Source organism: Saccostrea cucullata, unplaced genomic scaffold (genome assembly GCF_032062105.1).
Source record: "Saccostrea cucullata isolate Sc308-1 unplaced genomic scaffold, CSIRO_AGI_Scuc_v1 ctg775, whole genome shotgun sequence".
Classification (NCBI taxonomy): domain Eukaryota; kingdom Metazoa; phylum Mollusca; class Bivalvia; order Ostreida; family Ostreidae; genus Saccostrea; species Saccostrea cuccullata.
The window spans coordinates 116,566-133,248 of NW_026917904.1; the positions used below are offsets into that span (position 1 = coordinate 116,566).

Genomic DNA, 16,683 nt, shown 5'->3' on the forward strand with positions numbered 1-16,683 from the left:
ATATTTTACAAGCACTGGTTATCATATCATTTTAGCTCACCTGAGCCGAAGGCTCAAGTGAGCTTTTCTGGTCACATTTTGTCCGGCGTCCGTCTGTCTGTCCGTCTGTCTGTAAACTTTTCACATTTTCGACTTCTTCTCAAGAACCGCTGGGCCAATTTCAACCAAACTTGCCACAAAGTATCCTTGGGTGAATGGGATTCAAGTTTGTTCAAATGAAGGGCCACGCCCTCATTCAAGGGGAGATAATTGGGAATTAATGAAAATTTGGTAGCATGTTTTAAAAATCTTCAACTCAAGAACCACTGTGCCAGGAAAGATGAAACTTATGGGGAAACATCTTCAGGTAATGTAGATTCAAGTTTGTTCAAATCATGACCCCCGGGGGTAGGGCGGGGCCAAAATGGCCGACCAAAGTTTTACATAGAAATATATAGGAAATTTATTTAAAAATCTTCTCCTCAAGAACAACAAAGCCATAATTGATCATATTTATATGGAAGCATCCTCAGGTAGTGTAGATTCAAGTTTATTCAAATCATGACCCCCAGGGTTAGGGCGGGGCCAAAATGCCCGACCAAAGTTTTAAATAGAAATATGTAGGAAAAATCTTTAAAAATCTTCCTCTCAAGAATGACAAAGCCATAATTGATCATATTTATAAGGAAGCATCCTCAGGTAGTGTAGATTCAAGTTTGTTCAAATCATGACCCCCAGGGGTAGGGCGGGGCCAAAATGGCCGACCAAAGTTTTACACAGAAATATATAGGAAAATTTTTCTAAAATCTTCTTCTCAAGAATAGCAAAAGCATAATTGATCATATTTATATGGAAGCATCCTCATGTAGTGTAGATTCAAATTTGTTCAAATCATGACCCCCAGGGGTAGGGCGGGGCCAAAATGGCCGACCAAAGTTTTACATAGAAATATATAGGAAATTTATTCAAAAATCTTCTCCTCAATAACAACAAAGCCATAATTGATCATATTTATATAGAAGCATCCTCAGGTAGTGTAGATTCAAATTTGTTCAAATCATGACCCCCAGGGGTAGGGCGGGGCCAAAATGGCCGACCAAAGTTTTACATAGAAAAATGTAGGAAATTTCTTTAAAAATCTTCTTCTCAAGAATAGCAAAGCCATAATTGATCATATTTATATGGAAGCATCCCCAGGTAGTGTAGATTCAAGTTTGTTCAAATCATGACCCCCAGGGGTAGGGCGGGGCCAAAATGGCCGACCAAAGTTTTACATAAAAATATATAGGAAAATTCTTTAAAAATCTTCTTCTCAAGAATAGCAAAGCCATGATTGGTCATGGGACTACTTTTGGATTTAAGCTTTTCGAGTATAAACCAATTCTGCTTTTTCCTAGCCACAGTGCTCAGGTGAGCAATGTGGCCCATGGGCCTCTTGTTTATTTATTTATTTTAGATTTTTTTTTTTGTAGTTAGTCGAAATAACTTGGTATTGACATCTCTTTTATACGGAATATCATAGCATTTATACAAATCTTACATGATCGCAGAGTTAAAGGATGCCATTCCAAAAATGGTGACTTAGCTTAAAGACTTCCTTAATGTCATTAAAGGGGCCTGGACACAGTTTCAACTGATTTTTTAAAAACCAATTTTAATGTTTACAATTCCTACCTAAGGCATCATCTATTGATTATCAAAAATTTGAATATCATTTGTTGATTAACAAACAAGATACAGAACTTTAAGTTATTCATAATGTAAACAAGGCTCATGCTTTGTTTTTGTTTACATATAGAAAATATATTTTTAACAAAAATGAAGTTCAGCAAATCAATAGTAGCTGACAAATTGTATTTAAAATTAACTTTTATTTGAAACTATCTACTATGAACGAACAACTTTGAACGAATTCGTATATTAACCTGTGTAAACAAAAACATGACACTAGCCTTGTTTACATAACAAAGGTTTGGAGCTCTAAATCTGTCTTGTATCTGGACAACTGGCGTTCAAATTTTTGATGATCATTAGAAAGACCTTAGTTAAATATTTGTAAAATGGAAAAATAAATTCTGAAAATTTAGCTGAAACTGTTTCCATGCCCCTTTAAAACATGACAGATGCTCTTTTGGTTGCCCCTGAGTTGCTTCGTAAACCTAAAGCTGAGAGGGACGTTCCGGAGATGCAGTGTGCTGATATTTACAGCTTTGGCATCATCCTGTACGAAATACTGTCACGTAAAGAGGCATTTGAGGACGACAAAGAGTTCCTATCCTTCGATGGTTCGTAAAAACCTAGTGAAAAATTAAGTTGGTCAGTTGATTCTTTAAAACAATCTTCTCTTTTGTGTCTATTTTGTAAGTATATCACAATGAATTATTTCTAAATTTGTAATTTTTGTTTTAATGATAATAATTAAATCCACCTGGATTTTTTTTTTTCAGAGATCATTAGAAAGCTAAAGGAGGTTGATGAAACACCATTCCGTCCAAGATTAGATGTTGCTGATGCTGACAAGGAAATGGTTAATTTAATGAAAGCTTGCTGGAATGAAAATCCGAAAGCTAGGCCAACATTTACCACAATAAAAAAAGAAGCTTCAAGATTGCACTGGTAAGTATTAGTGTTTATAAATAATTAACAAATAGACCGTAATTTCACAAGATTTTAAGTTCCACGTATATATTATATTTGATTTATTAAGATGTTTTTCTCTATACGTTACTAAGGGATGAAGATTAGGAAAAGTATGCTCTTTTTATGTTGAATTTCATCGGATATTCATTAGCATTTCATTATTCCTAAAGGAGACCCTGAAATTGTCTCAATTTAACTAAAAATAAAAATAAAATACTACAGATAACTCATATGAGGGTTAACCCAAAAATATGTCACAACGTACAAAGAATATATTTATTTCTGTGTGCTTTTCATCTTTTACATTCAGGGTACTATGTTTGGAAGTAGCAAAATTTTAAGTCATTACTGAGATTTACTTTAAAATTTATCACTAATCACTATGGATATCTTCATTAAAAGCTAAACAAACTAATATAGGATTAAATTCGATCACCTTTTAGAATACGGGTTAAGTTTTTGTTACATGACATTGTCAGCAAGCAAATACAATTCATCATTGAGTCAAATGCTGGCTGACGTTTTTCATATTAATTGTTAGTCCATTATTTATACACTGAATTGACGACGGATTTTTTCCGTTATTTCTTGATCATGACAAGGAGTACACGGCGGGTGTGACCGGTCGGCCTTGTATGGCCACTCCTCTATCGCACCTGATCCCACCTCTAATGTTTTGGAGGTCCGTGTTTGCTCTGCTCCTATTTTGTATTGTTTTATAGGCTTTGATATTGAATACTGTTTGTTATCTCCATATCCTTCGTTTCATTCATTTTCAAAAATCATTGATGCCTGTCCTCCCAATACATGTAATTTGTTCAGAAGGATAAAAATTGTGACAAGTTTTTGGATAATCTTCTATCCCATATGATTACAGGGATAAAACTGAGGAAAAGTTTTTGGATAATCTTCTATCCCATATGTTTACAGGGATAAAACTGGTGACAAGTTTTTGGATAATCTTCTGTCCCGGATGGAAGAATACGCTAATAATTTAGAAGACTTAGTGGAAGAGAGGACACAAGCATTTTTAGAGGAAAAAAGGAGATCCGAGGAGCTGCTTTACCAAGTTCTACCAAAGTACGCCGCGCCGTCAGTTATTGTATAGCACCACATTTTTCTAAAATATCTTTTCAATACGATTTATCATTTGCTTTTACAAAATATATACATTGACATTATGATACTTCGATAAGAAGAGGTCAATCAAAAAGTAAATGAATATCATGTAGAGATAATAGGCAGCATTCAAGCTCAAAAGTCTATTCAAACAATACAAATCAAGAACAGAGCAAACACAGATATCTTAAACATCAGAGGAGGTAAAATCAGGTACCATAAAGGAGTGAACATCCCTTGACAACCGGTCATATCTGCATTGCGGTGAGCTCTTTCTCATGACCGGGAAATAACGGAAAATCCGTCGACAATTACTTTGTACATACATGCCTAACAATTAGTGTGAAAAACGTCCATTATCATTGCTGACACTGTTGCTATTCTTGTTTCATCAACTTACTTGTCAATAGCTTACCTCGTTTTAGAGCATGTTTTATAAATCAATTGAGAGATATATAAACCCATATGAAGGTGATAAATGTAAGTATTTTGCTAGTTTGCTACTTAAGTAAGTGGAGTTGACGAATGAAATGTTATTTCCATTTTCTCTTTAAATAGGGATTCTTTTCGGGTTTCTGACAAGATGTTATATTCAAATTATATCTGCTGACATTTTTTTAATATGTTTAGGTCTTATAAAATTAAAAGATCATATTTTTCTTTCCTCATCACAATTGTACAACTTTAAATAGAAACGGTAAACAGAATTTGAAATCTAGCGTTGACTAAATTTTTTACGGAATGACGGAATGACGACTTAAAAAAATATATTCTTTTCTGCTTCTCGGCATTTCTATAAAACAATGCTTTAGTTATAATTTTGACAAAATCAAAAAAGAAATTTTTTAGATGTCAGTAAATTAATTATAAGAGACCAAGATTTTAAAATGTATCAAAGTGCTCTCTCTCTCTCTCTCTCTCTCTCTCTCTCTCTCTCTCTCTCTCTCTCTCTCTCTGATATTTCATATTTTTTTCTTCTTTCCTAGCAATCTAATATTTCATAATTTTTTCTTCTTTTTTATCAATCTAATTAAAATTAGATCTTTGATCCGCTCAAGTTTGATCTCCACACTGTGAGTAGCGATCAAATTGGAGCAGATCAAAGATCTAATTTTAATTAGATTGCTTTTCTATATAAGCATTTAAGACCTTTATAATCTATAGGTATGTCGCAGATGAACTGAGAAATGGTCGAACGGTTGATCCTGAGGCGTTTGGTTGTGTTACGATATACTTCAGTGATATTGTCGGATTTACGTCCCTTTCATCAGAGAGTACTCCTATGCAGGTTCAAAGAGCATTTTTGAAAAACCCCTCTATGTTTTGTGTTAAATCTGTAAGCCTCCGTTTTATTTGAGACATGGAAACCGATTCAAAATATATACTGTTAATTATTGTAGTTTAAAAACTGAAAACTGAATTAGTAATTTTGAATGAGATATCGCACATCAAATTCATATATAAAAGATAATGGTTAGAGGTCATAAAAACATTGTGACTACGCAGCATGAACATATGCAGTACCAAGTATGCGTATTTATTTGAATTAAATTCTCCTTTTTAAGGTAGTCGATCTGTTGAATGATCTTTACACCTGTTTTGATAAGATCATAGAAAACTATGATGTATACAAGGTAAGTAAAATCTCAGTCGATATAGATTTTTCAAAATGTGACATTTGGTAGGATTCGGAACTACGAATAAAAAGATTTTTCTTAATATAGAGAAAAACGTATCTTGATACACACAGAGGCAGAAACAAATAGAGTATAATTTTCGTCAAAGGAATACCAGAAGTATTTTTCATCATAAGAATATCAGAAGTATTGAATATATTTGTAGAAAAAAAAATCATAGATATTTTTGATTCAGGTGGAAACAATTGGTGATGCATACATGGTCGTGTCTGGTCTTCCAGTTCGTAACGGCGACAAGCATGTCGTGGAAGTAGCCAAGATGTCTACTGCTATATTAGATAATGTAAAAATGTTTAAAATACGTCACAAGCCGAATGAAAAATTACGTGCCCGTATAGGGTTACATTCAGGTAAATTTACATTGGAAAATATTGTTTAAATCTTTTTATATATTAATTTTGCTAAATATATCGTGTTAAAAGATGTTACGAACAGTTTTCAAGCTCAAAGTTCATTAAACAGTACAAAATAGGAGCAGAGCAAACACGGACTTCCAAAACATAATAGGTGGGATCAGTTTCTATGGAAGAGTATGGGATTGATTTTTAGTAAACATCGTTAAATGTTACTCGAAATATAATACTGTGAATGTTTTTTTTTCTAAATAAAGGAAAAAGCTGAGCTTTAGCCAATAAAGGATATGGCTTTGTCTTCATTTTTAACATAACTTAATTTATTCTAACGCCGCATTAATTAATTGGCAAAGACATTTTTTATTTTATGTATATACATGTAGTTTCGAGAATTACCACGTTAAATTTTAAAAGCTTGAAAAGTTTTATCACAGTATCTTCATTGTTGAGAAGGATTTTCTGATTTAAATTGATAACAATAATATTGGTTTGTTTGCGTCGGTTTAAATATTTTATTTTACTTTTTAATTATAATATTGAGGTCCCGTTTGTGCTGGTGTTGTTGGACGAAAAATGCCTCGATATTGTCTGTTTGGAGATACAGTTAACACTGCCTCTCGAATGGAGTCAAATGGGGAGGGTGAGTATGTCGCAATCATGTAATATACTTGATATCTGATTTTTTCCTTTAATTAGAGAGGTTTAGCAAACTAACGTGTACGCGTACTTGTACGTGTGAATTACAAGTTAGAGTTACAAGTACAAGTTGTTATTACTTTTGTTGTTTAGCAATTAAAACGTGTACGTGAAAATTTTTGAATGTAAAAGTTTTTTTCATTGGATAATAATAAACATTTATTAGCTTATAAGCTTTGATTTTACAATCTTTTGAAAATGGCACTAAATTTAAAGATGCTGGCCGCAATTTCGGAAGACGACGACTTATTACTTCTGGAAACGAAATCCAGTAAATATGAATCTCTACTTCAATTAGAGGAAATTTCAGACCAACAATGTAAGCATTTATTTCGCTTTGATAAAGCTGGATTGAATGAGATCAGACGTGTAATGGAAGTCCCAGAGGTTTTTCGGTGTGCGAATCGCACAGTGTGCAGTGGAATGGAGGGGTTATCCGTTGTAATTGTCTCGAGGACTTATCCCCGCTATTTGGTAGAACAAAATATGAGCTTTCAAACATATTTAACACAGCACTTGACTTCATATACGACAATTATGCCTTTCTTCTCGATACAATGGACAGACCCTGGTTGTCACATGGTGAGCTTCAAGCCATGGCTACCGCTATTCAGGATAAAAATGCTCCTCTGGAAAACTGCTGGGGTTTCATCGATGGTACCGTTCGACCAATATGTCGTCCAGCGCACAACCAGAGAATCGTTTACAATGGCCATAAACGAGTGCATGGCTTGAAATTCCAAAGTATCATGGCCCCTAATGGAATAATTGCGCACTTTTATGGCCCAGTGGAAGGGAGACGACACGATGCTGGTTTGCTGAGAGAGAGTGGTGTGGAAATTGAAATGCAGAGGAATATGACTATGCCCAACAATGAGGTCTACTGTGTTTTTGGGGATCCAGCATATCCCTTAATGCCATTCATTGTACCACCCTTCAAAGGTGCCTTTCTTTCTGCTAACCAAGCACGTTTTAACAGGCGCATGTCAGCTATAAGAATTTGTGTGGAGTGGGGATTTGGGAAACTGTTGAGCCTGTTCGCTTTTCTTGATTACAAGAAAAACCACAAACTTTATCTTCAGCCTGTTGGAAAATACTATAAAGTCGCTGCCTTACTAACCAATTGTCATACATGTTTGTATGGGAGCGAAACTGGGTCGTTTTTCGGGCTGCATCCACCCTCCCTTGAAGAATATTTACATCGTTGACTGTTCTGAAATATTTTCATTCAAATATAAGACGCAGAGTAAAGAAAAATGTACAAAACAAACTTAAGACATGATTTAAGTTTTATTAATATTTATTTATCGTGTTTTTCAATTTTGATATTTATTGATTAAAATTTGAAATTTGCAATACACAAAATTATTTTTGATTCAAAGCTTTCTGGAGAAGCTGCAACATTAGAGCCTTTTCCTTTTTTTATCTCTACTCTTTCCCTTCTTTCTTCTCTTTCTAATTCAAATCTTTCCCTCTGAAGTTTAAGTTCTTCTCATCTCAGTTTAAGTTCCTCTTTCTTATATTCGCTTTCTTGGTTAGATTTATATATATATATATATATATATAGATTTATGAATTTAAAATCAATATATATAATTTTTATAGTGATTTATATATATTTTATATACTTTCTTTTATTCTCTCTTCCTCCTCATTATAATTCCAATATGTATTGTCTAATAATGTTGTTTTTTCGTCATATTCTTCAGAAACTCCTGATCTAAGTTAAAAAAAAAAACAATATATGATACTTTTCTGAATCTAAAAATCATGTAGGTCTACAGTCATACATGTAATATATAACTTAAATCAATAAATGTTTGAACTCTAGTCATAGATCTGCTTCAATGTAATTAATTTCATTTAAAAAAACCATTGTTCAAAATTCTGCTTGAACGTAATATGTGATTCTTAAATATTTCCAAACCCCTTGACTTTTTAGTACCCCCCCCCCTTTAAAAAAATTTAAAAGTCACCGCACTGATAGAATCTTGATAATGGATATATTTTTTTCAACATGCAGCATTGTAATTTATCTAAGATTATTATACCTGCTCTTCTGAATTTTCCTTATATAAAATTATATAGTTAGATGTAATACCGGCCATACACAAGCCATATACAAAGTATAGGCCCCTATGCAAAGTAAAAAAAAAATCAGATTGGGAGTATGTGATAGTTTTTATACTTTTTCTTGCTTTCTGCATCATTTTTTCTATGGTGTTCCAACAGCAGGTTGGTTCTCTCTCGGACTCTCCGGCCATCTACCGTGAATCCAGCTCTGCTAATAGCGTCACTGACGTCAGTCCATCGATCTTTAAACGGGTTTTTTGCCAAGACTTCTCTCAGAAGTAACAAATCATCCTTCTCGGAAAATCTTATTTGTTTCTTACGCTCAGACATGTTAGGAAACTGAAAAATAATAATACAGTGATACTTTTTTATTACTGTGTATTTCAACAACCCTGCCATGCCCCCCCCCCCCCCCCCCCCCCCCCCGACCAATATATATGAATTATAAAAGATGATTTGTGAACTTATATCGTGTATCACTAATTTGAACAAATTAATGCATAAACATCTAAAGAAAATGTTTTTTAAAGGTTGTCTTAAACTTCATTCATATATCGATATGTTGTGACAGACAAGATAGTAAATAGGTGTGTGTATTTGACAAGCAATAAGATACTTTTTTCAATGAGAACATATGTTTTTTTCTACCAACATCCGCATCATATCTTCTATTTTTCGAAATTTGTTATCTTTCTTTCAAACAAGCATCAAATAAAGAAATATCAGCTAGAAGTTTGTACTTACGTGTACTCGGTGATCTACACGTTTCGATAAACGTGTAGAAATTCGTCATTATACACGTACAAGTACGCGTACACGTTGGTTTGCTAAACCTCTCTATTATTTCCTCTTTACTTACAGATTGTCCGATTAAAATTCCTTAAATGGTATAAATAAATTTCATTTTATTTATATTTACATTTGCAAATGTTTTCCTTTATATAACACTACTGAAGGCAAGCGTTTTTATAACTGTGTAAATACAGGTATGGGGTCAAGAGGTCATAGATATAAACGTTCGACGTAATTTCTATAAAGGGTCGACGCGCGTTTAGTGGATTACATACATGCCGTTGGGTTTGAAAAATTAACGCATTTCACACGTTAAAAGTAACATTCAGGCAAATATAAATATGAATAAGTCACAAATATAAGGTATCGTTTTTTGAGTTTTATTGAGATGTAAAATGGCACATTGTACCCTTTTTACATCTCAATAAAACTCAAAAAATGATACCTTATAAATCAAATATATATATATATATATATATATATATATATATATATATATATATATATATATATATATATATATATATATATATATATATATATATATATATTACATTATGTGTTAATTGCTTGCATTCTTAAATAGCAATGAAAATCCACGTAAGTGAGTCGACCAGAAACCTTCTTGTGGACAATCAAGACTTTGAGCTAGAGGAAAGGGGACATATAACCGTAAAGGTATAGGTATATGAATATTACAAACAAAGTTTCTTTCAAAGTGCTCTAAGATCCAGTTTTGATTAGCCGTTTATGGTTAGTAAATGTTTATATATTTTCTCTTTTTAATGTTTATTTAAAATAATAACATTTTATGACGAAACAACTTTTACTTCTTGTTTAAAGAAAATTTATGTGATCGATATACCAAAAAGCCAAATTGAACAGAAACAAATGTATGGTGGCAGAATTCTGCCCTCTAAATGCCAGAATAAAAGATAAACTATGTCAACATTAAAGAATACTGTTCAACCATACATCTTAAAAATCTTACGTTTAGAGAATCTGACATGAAAATTTGTAAATTTATTTGCCTTTGTATCTGGCAACATGCATACACCAAACATAAGCATTATGAGATACTACTATATTATGTCAACAAAAGAGTTAACAATGTTAACATGCGGTTTATTTTAGTCATCATTTGAAAAAATAATAATAAATGCTTAAGATGTACAGGCCAACATGCGAAATGATTGACTTAACTTTCAATCATCAACTTCCCTTTTTTATGCAGGGATTTACCTTCATCATTTGCATACAGGATTTACATCTCTCAGTCCATTCGATACACAAGAGCATATATTCTACGTATGAACAATTTCTAAATTGGGATAGGCTATTGGCAAACAAATTGATGAAACAACAATAATATCACCAGTTTCGACTAAAGTCATTTAATTTCTAAGATGGATACGGTGACCTTGTAAGCAAAAACAATCTATCATTAAGTCAAACACTGACTGATGTTTTTCCTTAGTCCATTATTTACACACCACATTATCGACGAATATCCCGTTATTTCCCAATCATGACAAAGGGCATACGGTGAGTGTGACCGGTTGGCAGGGAATGATCAATCCTCCATAATTCCTTATCCCACCTCTAAAGTTTTAGAGGTCCATGTTTCTCTGCTTCCTTTTGTTATAAACTTTTGAGCTCGATTGCTGTTCATTATCTCCACAAACTCCATAAATTTCATGTGATTTATTAGGGTCAAATCACCTAACATGTTGATATAAATATCTGGCATGTAAATATTATTGATTCGCATGGTGACATTGAAAAAATGCTTGTATTAAGTCAATGTCTTCATATTACATTGCACATCAACATTACAAGTCGCAGATTATGCCATGTGATTATAATGATTTTATATTCCATGTTAATATTATTTATCTTTCAATGCAAGGCATACTTATCCCTCAAATTGAATGGAATAAATATTTATTTCTAGGGCAAAGGTGTAATGAAAACATACTGGTTAAATCGAAGAAACGGAATCCAGCTGATCTAAATTATTCTTGGAATCTGACTGATCAACATATTTCTGTTTCATAACGAATTCATGTTTATAATTTTCAAACATCTATATGATAATCTTTTGAAGTTCATCTAAAACATTTGTAATTTACATTTCTTTCTTTTTGTATTTCATTTAATATGTATAATATTTTACAATGATTGTTATTGCTGTTATAAACCCATTTATTTTTGCAATATGCCATGAAAATAAAACTTTTATCACTATAAACAGATGTATTTAGATATATTACTCACTATAGACAGCAATGACCTTCTAAGAACTAATCTGAATGATAATCAAACAAGAGTAAATTAAACGAAAATACTTAAACTTTTCCATTGTAAAATTTCTTTAATTATGCAGTAGTATTCCACAATCACCTGCATATGGTGTTTATATATGTCTCTCAACTTATTTGAAACTCAATTAACAGCATGTCCTGAGTACAATCAATTTTAAACAACCGAGGCACGCTACTCACATATACGTAGATGTTAAATTTCAACAACCTTGTTTAAAATCACCATTTCGTAATTCTACATGACGTTAAATGACCTTATAAACAAATATAACGTATCACTTGGTCGCTTTTTTTCATGCCAATTGTTAGGCATTTATCTGTATATTAAATCTGATTTCGGAATGTTATGTCTCCTTGATCATTTTTGAAGCTCATGCAAGTGTTACCAGTCAAATAGAAGATGCTTACTTCTAACCATCTGATCCCATCTATGGAGATTTAGGGATCTGTGCTTGTGCCCTGTTAAAATATTTGTAGTTTGCTGTTTTGTATTGGATTGATTAATGTTCGTTATCCTCGCCACTTGCAATGTTTTTTTATTTTCAAAAGTATTCATAAAATGGGTCAACTCTTTGTATAACTAGGGGCTTTTATTATCAACACATTATGCATCACCGTGTAGCAACATTTCAGGTTTGTCTGAATCATTACCCTCTGGACCAGAAAAGATGCATTAGGCTGTCAAGTTATTGAAATAGTAGATAAATAAAATTACATGTGTGGCTTAGGCCTATAGAAAATAAGTTCCTTAGGACACCCAGGAGAACCTTAAAGCTTCTGTTTATCTAATGACACTTTTTCACTAGAATTAAAACGTATAAGCAGGAATTATCATTTCAATATATTTCAAAATATCTTTAAAGAGGCTTATTATTCTAGAAAAAATTAATTGAATGTAATGGACAAATTCATTTTTTTTAAAACAAAAAGTGGGTCGACCCACTCAGACTCCAAGGTCATAAGGTCGGTTATGTTCATACTAAAAAAGGCCATATCACAAGAAATATACAAATTGAATATGAGAGCCATCGCTCCAACCAATCAAAATTTAGGGGCAAAAATGTCAAAGGTAATTGCGGACAGACAAACAGACAGAAGCAAAAATTATAAATCCCGAATCTTCGGTTACAGGAGCTTAATAAGAACAGGAAAAGGCTTTCAGATAAACAAACCAAAACCCATGGCATGATCGATAAAACAGAATGCACATATATTTTATTATAAAAAAAATAATGAAATTTATCTGGATAGCGTGAAAAATTATTCAGTGAGTCTCAAATAAAATCATTATCTAAATTATCAGCAGCAGTTTATCTCGTAGCAATCGAATTGTAAACAGGACATCCGGGTAAAGGTCATTCGGTCATTCGAGAAAATAAAAAAGGTGATAATTAAAAGAATGCAGCCCTACTCCTGGGTTTGGGTTTTGAAATGTTTTAAATTCAAAATCTGATACGTGAAAAGAAGAAAATGATTGCTGTGTCATTCAACTCAATATTAAGATACTAGTATATCGATATATCATACAGCCCTGTGAGCTTGTAATAAAAGGGCCTAACAGACCTGTTTCATATTAAGATAATTTACTTGAAGAAAAACAAAACGTTAATGGTTATCTTACAAAAAAGACCTATGATAAACGTTAATACTTTTACTTCCAATCACCACCTTCTCTTACTTATGCAGCAATATTATACCTTCATCACGTGCATAGGGAGTTTATATCTCTCAGTTGATTCGATACGCGAAAGCATGCTCTACCTACAGTGTATTTACAATTTCTAAAACAATGTTAATTATTGACAAACAAGTGTGATGAATAAGAAATAACAGCAGTATCGTTTAAAGTCATCATTAATCGTAAGTTCTATGGTCGATACAATGACCCTGTCAGCAAATACAGTTTAATATTAAGTCAAATGTTGACTGGCGTTTTTCATTTATTATCAGGCCATTATTTAAATACTGAATTCAATGTCGACAATTTTTCCTTTTATTTCCCGATCATGAAAAGGAGCACATGACTGGTGTTACTAGTCGCCAGGGAATGCTCATGCCTCCATGGTACCTGATCCTATTCTTGATGTTTCGGTCCATGTTTACTCTGCTCCTTTTTTCTACTATTTATGAACTTTTGATCTTGAATACTGTTCGTTATCTCCATATGTTTCATCTGTTCGGAAAAGCTGGTTCGGATAGGTATCTCCATATGTTTCATAGTATATAAAAACGCGTACAGATAATCAATATAAGTGGTGTTGGATGTCACTCAAATTCTGATAATAAAAATAAATGTTCTCATACTAGAAGAATCTTATAATGAAGGGAAAAAGGCGTGCAGAATGCCTATACATGTAGCTTCAGATATTAAGAAATCATATTCTATATGTGAATTGAATTATAGTATTTAAATTATGTTCTCAATATCAAACTTTATGAAATTATGAGAAACCAAATTTTCCAGAAAGAAATAAAATCTTGGAAAAACTAATCCTTTATAAAATTAAAATGGTTTTTGTAGGATTCGAACTCTAGCAATAAAAATCCGGATTATCATACTGCATTGAGACTCCGTTATTAGCAGACTTATTTTTATATTCATATGAAGCAGAATTTATGCAAAATCTTATGCGTGAAAAGAAGAAAACACTTGCTGTGGCCTTCAACTCGACATTTTAGATATAATTTAATATAATGTAATTTCCATTCCTACGTCGATACGATATATCCTGGTGAGCTTGAGATAAAAGATACCACAGAGTCCGACACTTCTGCTTCATACTTGGATATTTTACTTGAAAAAGATACTAATGGTAATCAAACAACCAAGCTATATGATAAACGTGATGACTTTAACTTTTCTATCGTCAACTTCCCTTACTTATGCAGCAACATACCTTCATCACCTGCATACGGAGTATATATATCTCAGTTGATTCGATACGCAAGAGCATGCTCTACTTATGAACAATTTTTAAAACGAGGTAAATTATTGTCAAGCAAGTTGATGAAACAAGAATATCAGCAGTCTCGTTTAAAGTCGTCATTTCTTAAGTTCTATGGTGGATACAATGACCTTGTCAGCAAATATAATTTATCATTGAGTCAAATGCTGACTGACGTTTTTCATACCAATTGTTAGTCCATTATTTATACACTGAATTGATGTCGGATTTTCCTTTTATTTCAAGATCATGACAAGGAGCACACGGGAGGGGGATGCTCACTCCTCCATGGTACCTGATCCCACCTCTGATGTGTCGGGGGTCCGTGTTTGCTCTTCTTTTATTTTGTATTGTTTTATGGACTTTGAGATTGAATACTGTTCGTTGTCTCCATATCCATGATATCCTTCTACTATAGCGCTAACCACTACGCCACATGGCTTTTGAAATAAACTTGAAATATTTTTTGAAAAAGATGTCATAAAAGTGTAATTTTGGTATATGGCATTTATGTAATTATGATTATCTGACATGACCCATATAGAAAAAAAAAATGTTTGAAAATAATACCTTTTGAAATAAACATTTTGAATTTTGAAAAAGAAAAAACATGTAAAATTTGGATAAAATTGAATTTTTTTTTCACTTCATGTCTGTTGCACAGTAGGCACTTCGTCCGTCTTATTCCCCCATCTTCTTTAGATGCATATTTAAATATAATAAAACTTGGTTTATTATTATAAAAAATTGCATACAATGTATCAGCCGATAATTCGTTATATACCGGTATTAGAATATTTAAGAACATCAAGTATTCGCATTATTGATATCAAGTATTTCTTCCAGATATGAATTTTTATGATTTAAGGAATTTGCCTCATTGATATCAACAGTTTCATCTTTTTATGCCTCCGTAATAGAATATCGAGGTAAATAGTTTTACCATGTCCGTCTGTCTGTTTTCCTGTTTGTTCGCAATAACTTTAATCTTGGACATAACTGTAGAGTGGCTGGCGAAATGGCCTACATATAAGGGTGCTAGGGCTTTAAAACTTCACATTTATAAAAACTGTAAATGTAACTCATCAGGAGAATTCATTCAAAAGAATTTCAACATGCAACTATTTTGTAACGAGTTCTGCTATGCAGTGGTGAATCTGTACATTAGAGGTTCTAATCTAAATACATGTTGTGAAGACCATCATTATAAGAAACTGTCAGCTCAAAATTGACTCCATATATACACACACTATCTTATAAGAGCGAATTTCATGCAGGTTCAATCAGGTCTCCCAACTTATATAAAAAATTCTCGAAGGGTTTTTAAAGCAAACACTTAACGAACAAACATGAGACATATATTTAATAAGTTCTTAATGTCAATTATTATACAACTTTCGCTTAAAAACCCAGAGGGAATGTTCTACGAAAAGAAACAAGAGGCCCATGGGCCACATCGCTCACCTGAGCACTGTGACTAGCATAAAAGCAGAACTTATTTATATTGAAAAGTTTAAACCCTCGGCCCTACCCCCAGGGGTCATGATTTGAGCAAACTTGAATCTACTCTACCTGAGGATGATTCCACATGAATTTCATCTTTCCTGGCTCAGTTGTTCTTGAGAAGAAGATTTTTAAAGATTTTCCCTATATAATTCTATGTAAAACTTTGTTCGGCCATTGTGGCCCCGCCCTACCCCCGTGGGGTCATGATTTGAACAAATTTGAATTTACACTACCTGAGGATGATTCCACATGAGTTTCATCTTTCATGGCCCAGTGGTTCTTGTGAAAAAGATTTTTTTAAAATGCCATTAATTTTTCACTAATTCATAATTATCTCCCCTTTGAAGAGAGCTTGGCCCTTCATTTGAACAAATGTGAATCCCCTTCACCCAAGGATACTTTGTGATAAGTTTGGTTGAAATTGGCACAGTGGTTCTTGAGAAGATGAAAATGTGAAAAGTTAACGACAACAACGACAACGACAACAACGACGACAACGACAGACGACGGACAAATTTTGATCAGAAAAGCTCACTTGAGCCTTCAGCTCAGGTGAGCT

General features: G+C 33.0%; 1 protein-coding gene across 2 annotated transcripts in view; it reads left to right on the plus strand.

Moving 5' to 3' along the window:
- Nucleotides 1–11,566, plus strand: part of LOC134259544 (atrial natriuretic peptide receptor 1-like) — a 34,649-nt gene extending 23,083 nt beyond the window's left edge. Inside the window, exons 15-23 of one of the 2 annotated variants that reach the window (XM_062742168.1) lie at nt 2,103–2,264; nt 2,427–2,595; nt 3,550–3,699; nt 4,903–5,026; nt 5,304–5,372; nt 5,611–5,785; nt 6,330–6,428; nt 9,936–10,027; nt 11,304–11,566. In XM_062742168.1, coding sequence (XP_062598152.1) covers nt 2,103–2,264; nt 2,427–2,595; nt 3,550–3,699; nt 4,903–5,026; nt 5,304–5,372; nt 5,611–5,785; nt 6,330–6,428; nt 9,936–10,027; nt 11,304–11,363 — 1,100 coding nt within the window. In that variant the 3' untranslated portion in view covers nt 11,364–11,566. Of the gene's footprint in view, nt 1–2,102; nt 2,265–2,426; nt 2,596–3,549; nt 3,700–4,902; nt 5,027–5,303; nt 5,373–5,610; nt 5,786–6,329; nt 6,429–9,935; nt 10,028–11,303 lie in introns of those variants that run through there. The other variant, XR_009990389.1, reaches the window with a different exon arrangement.
- The last annotated feature ends 5,117 nt before the right edge of the window (nt 11,567–16,683 follow it).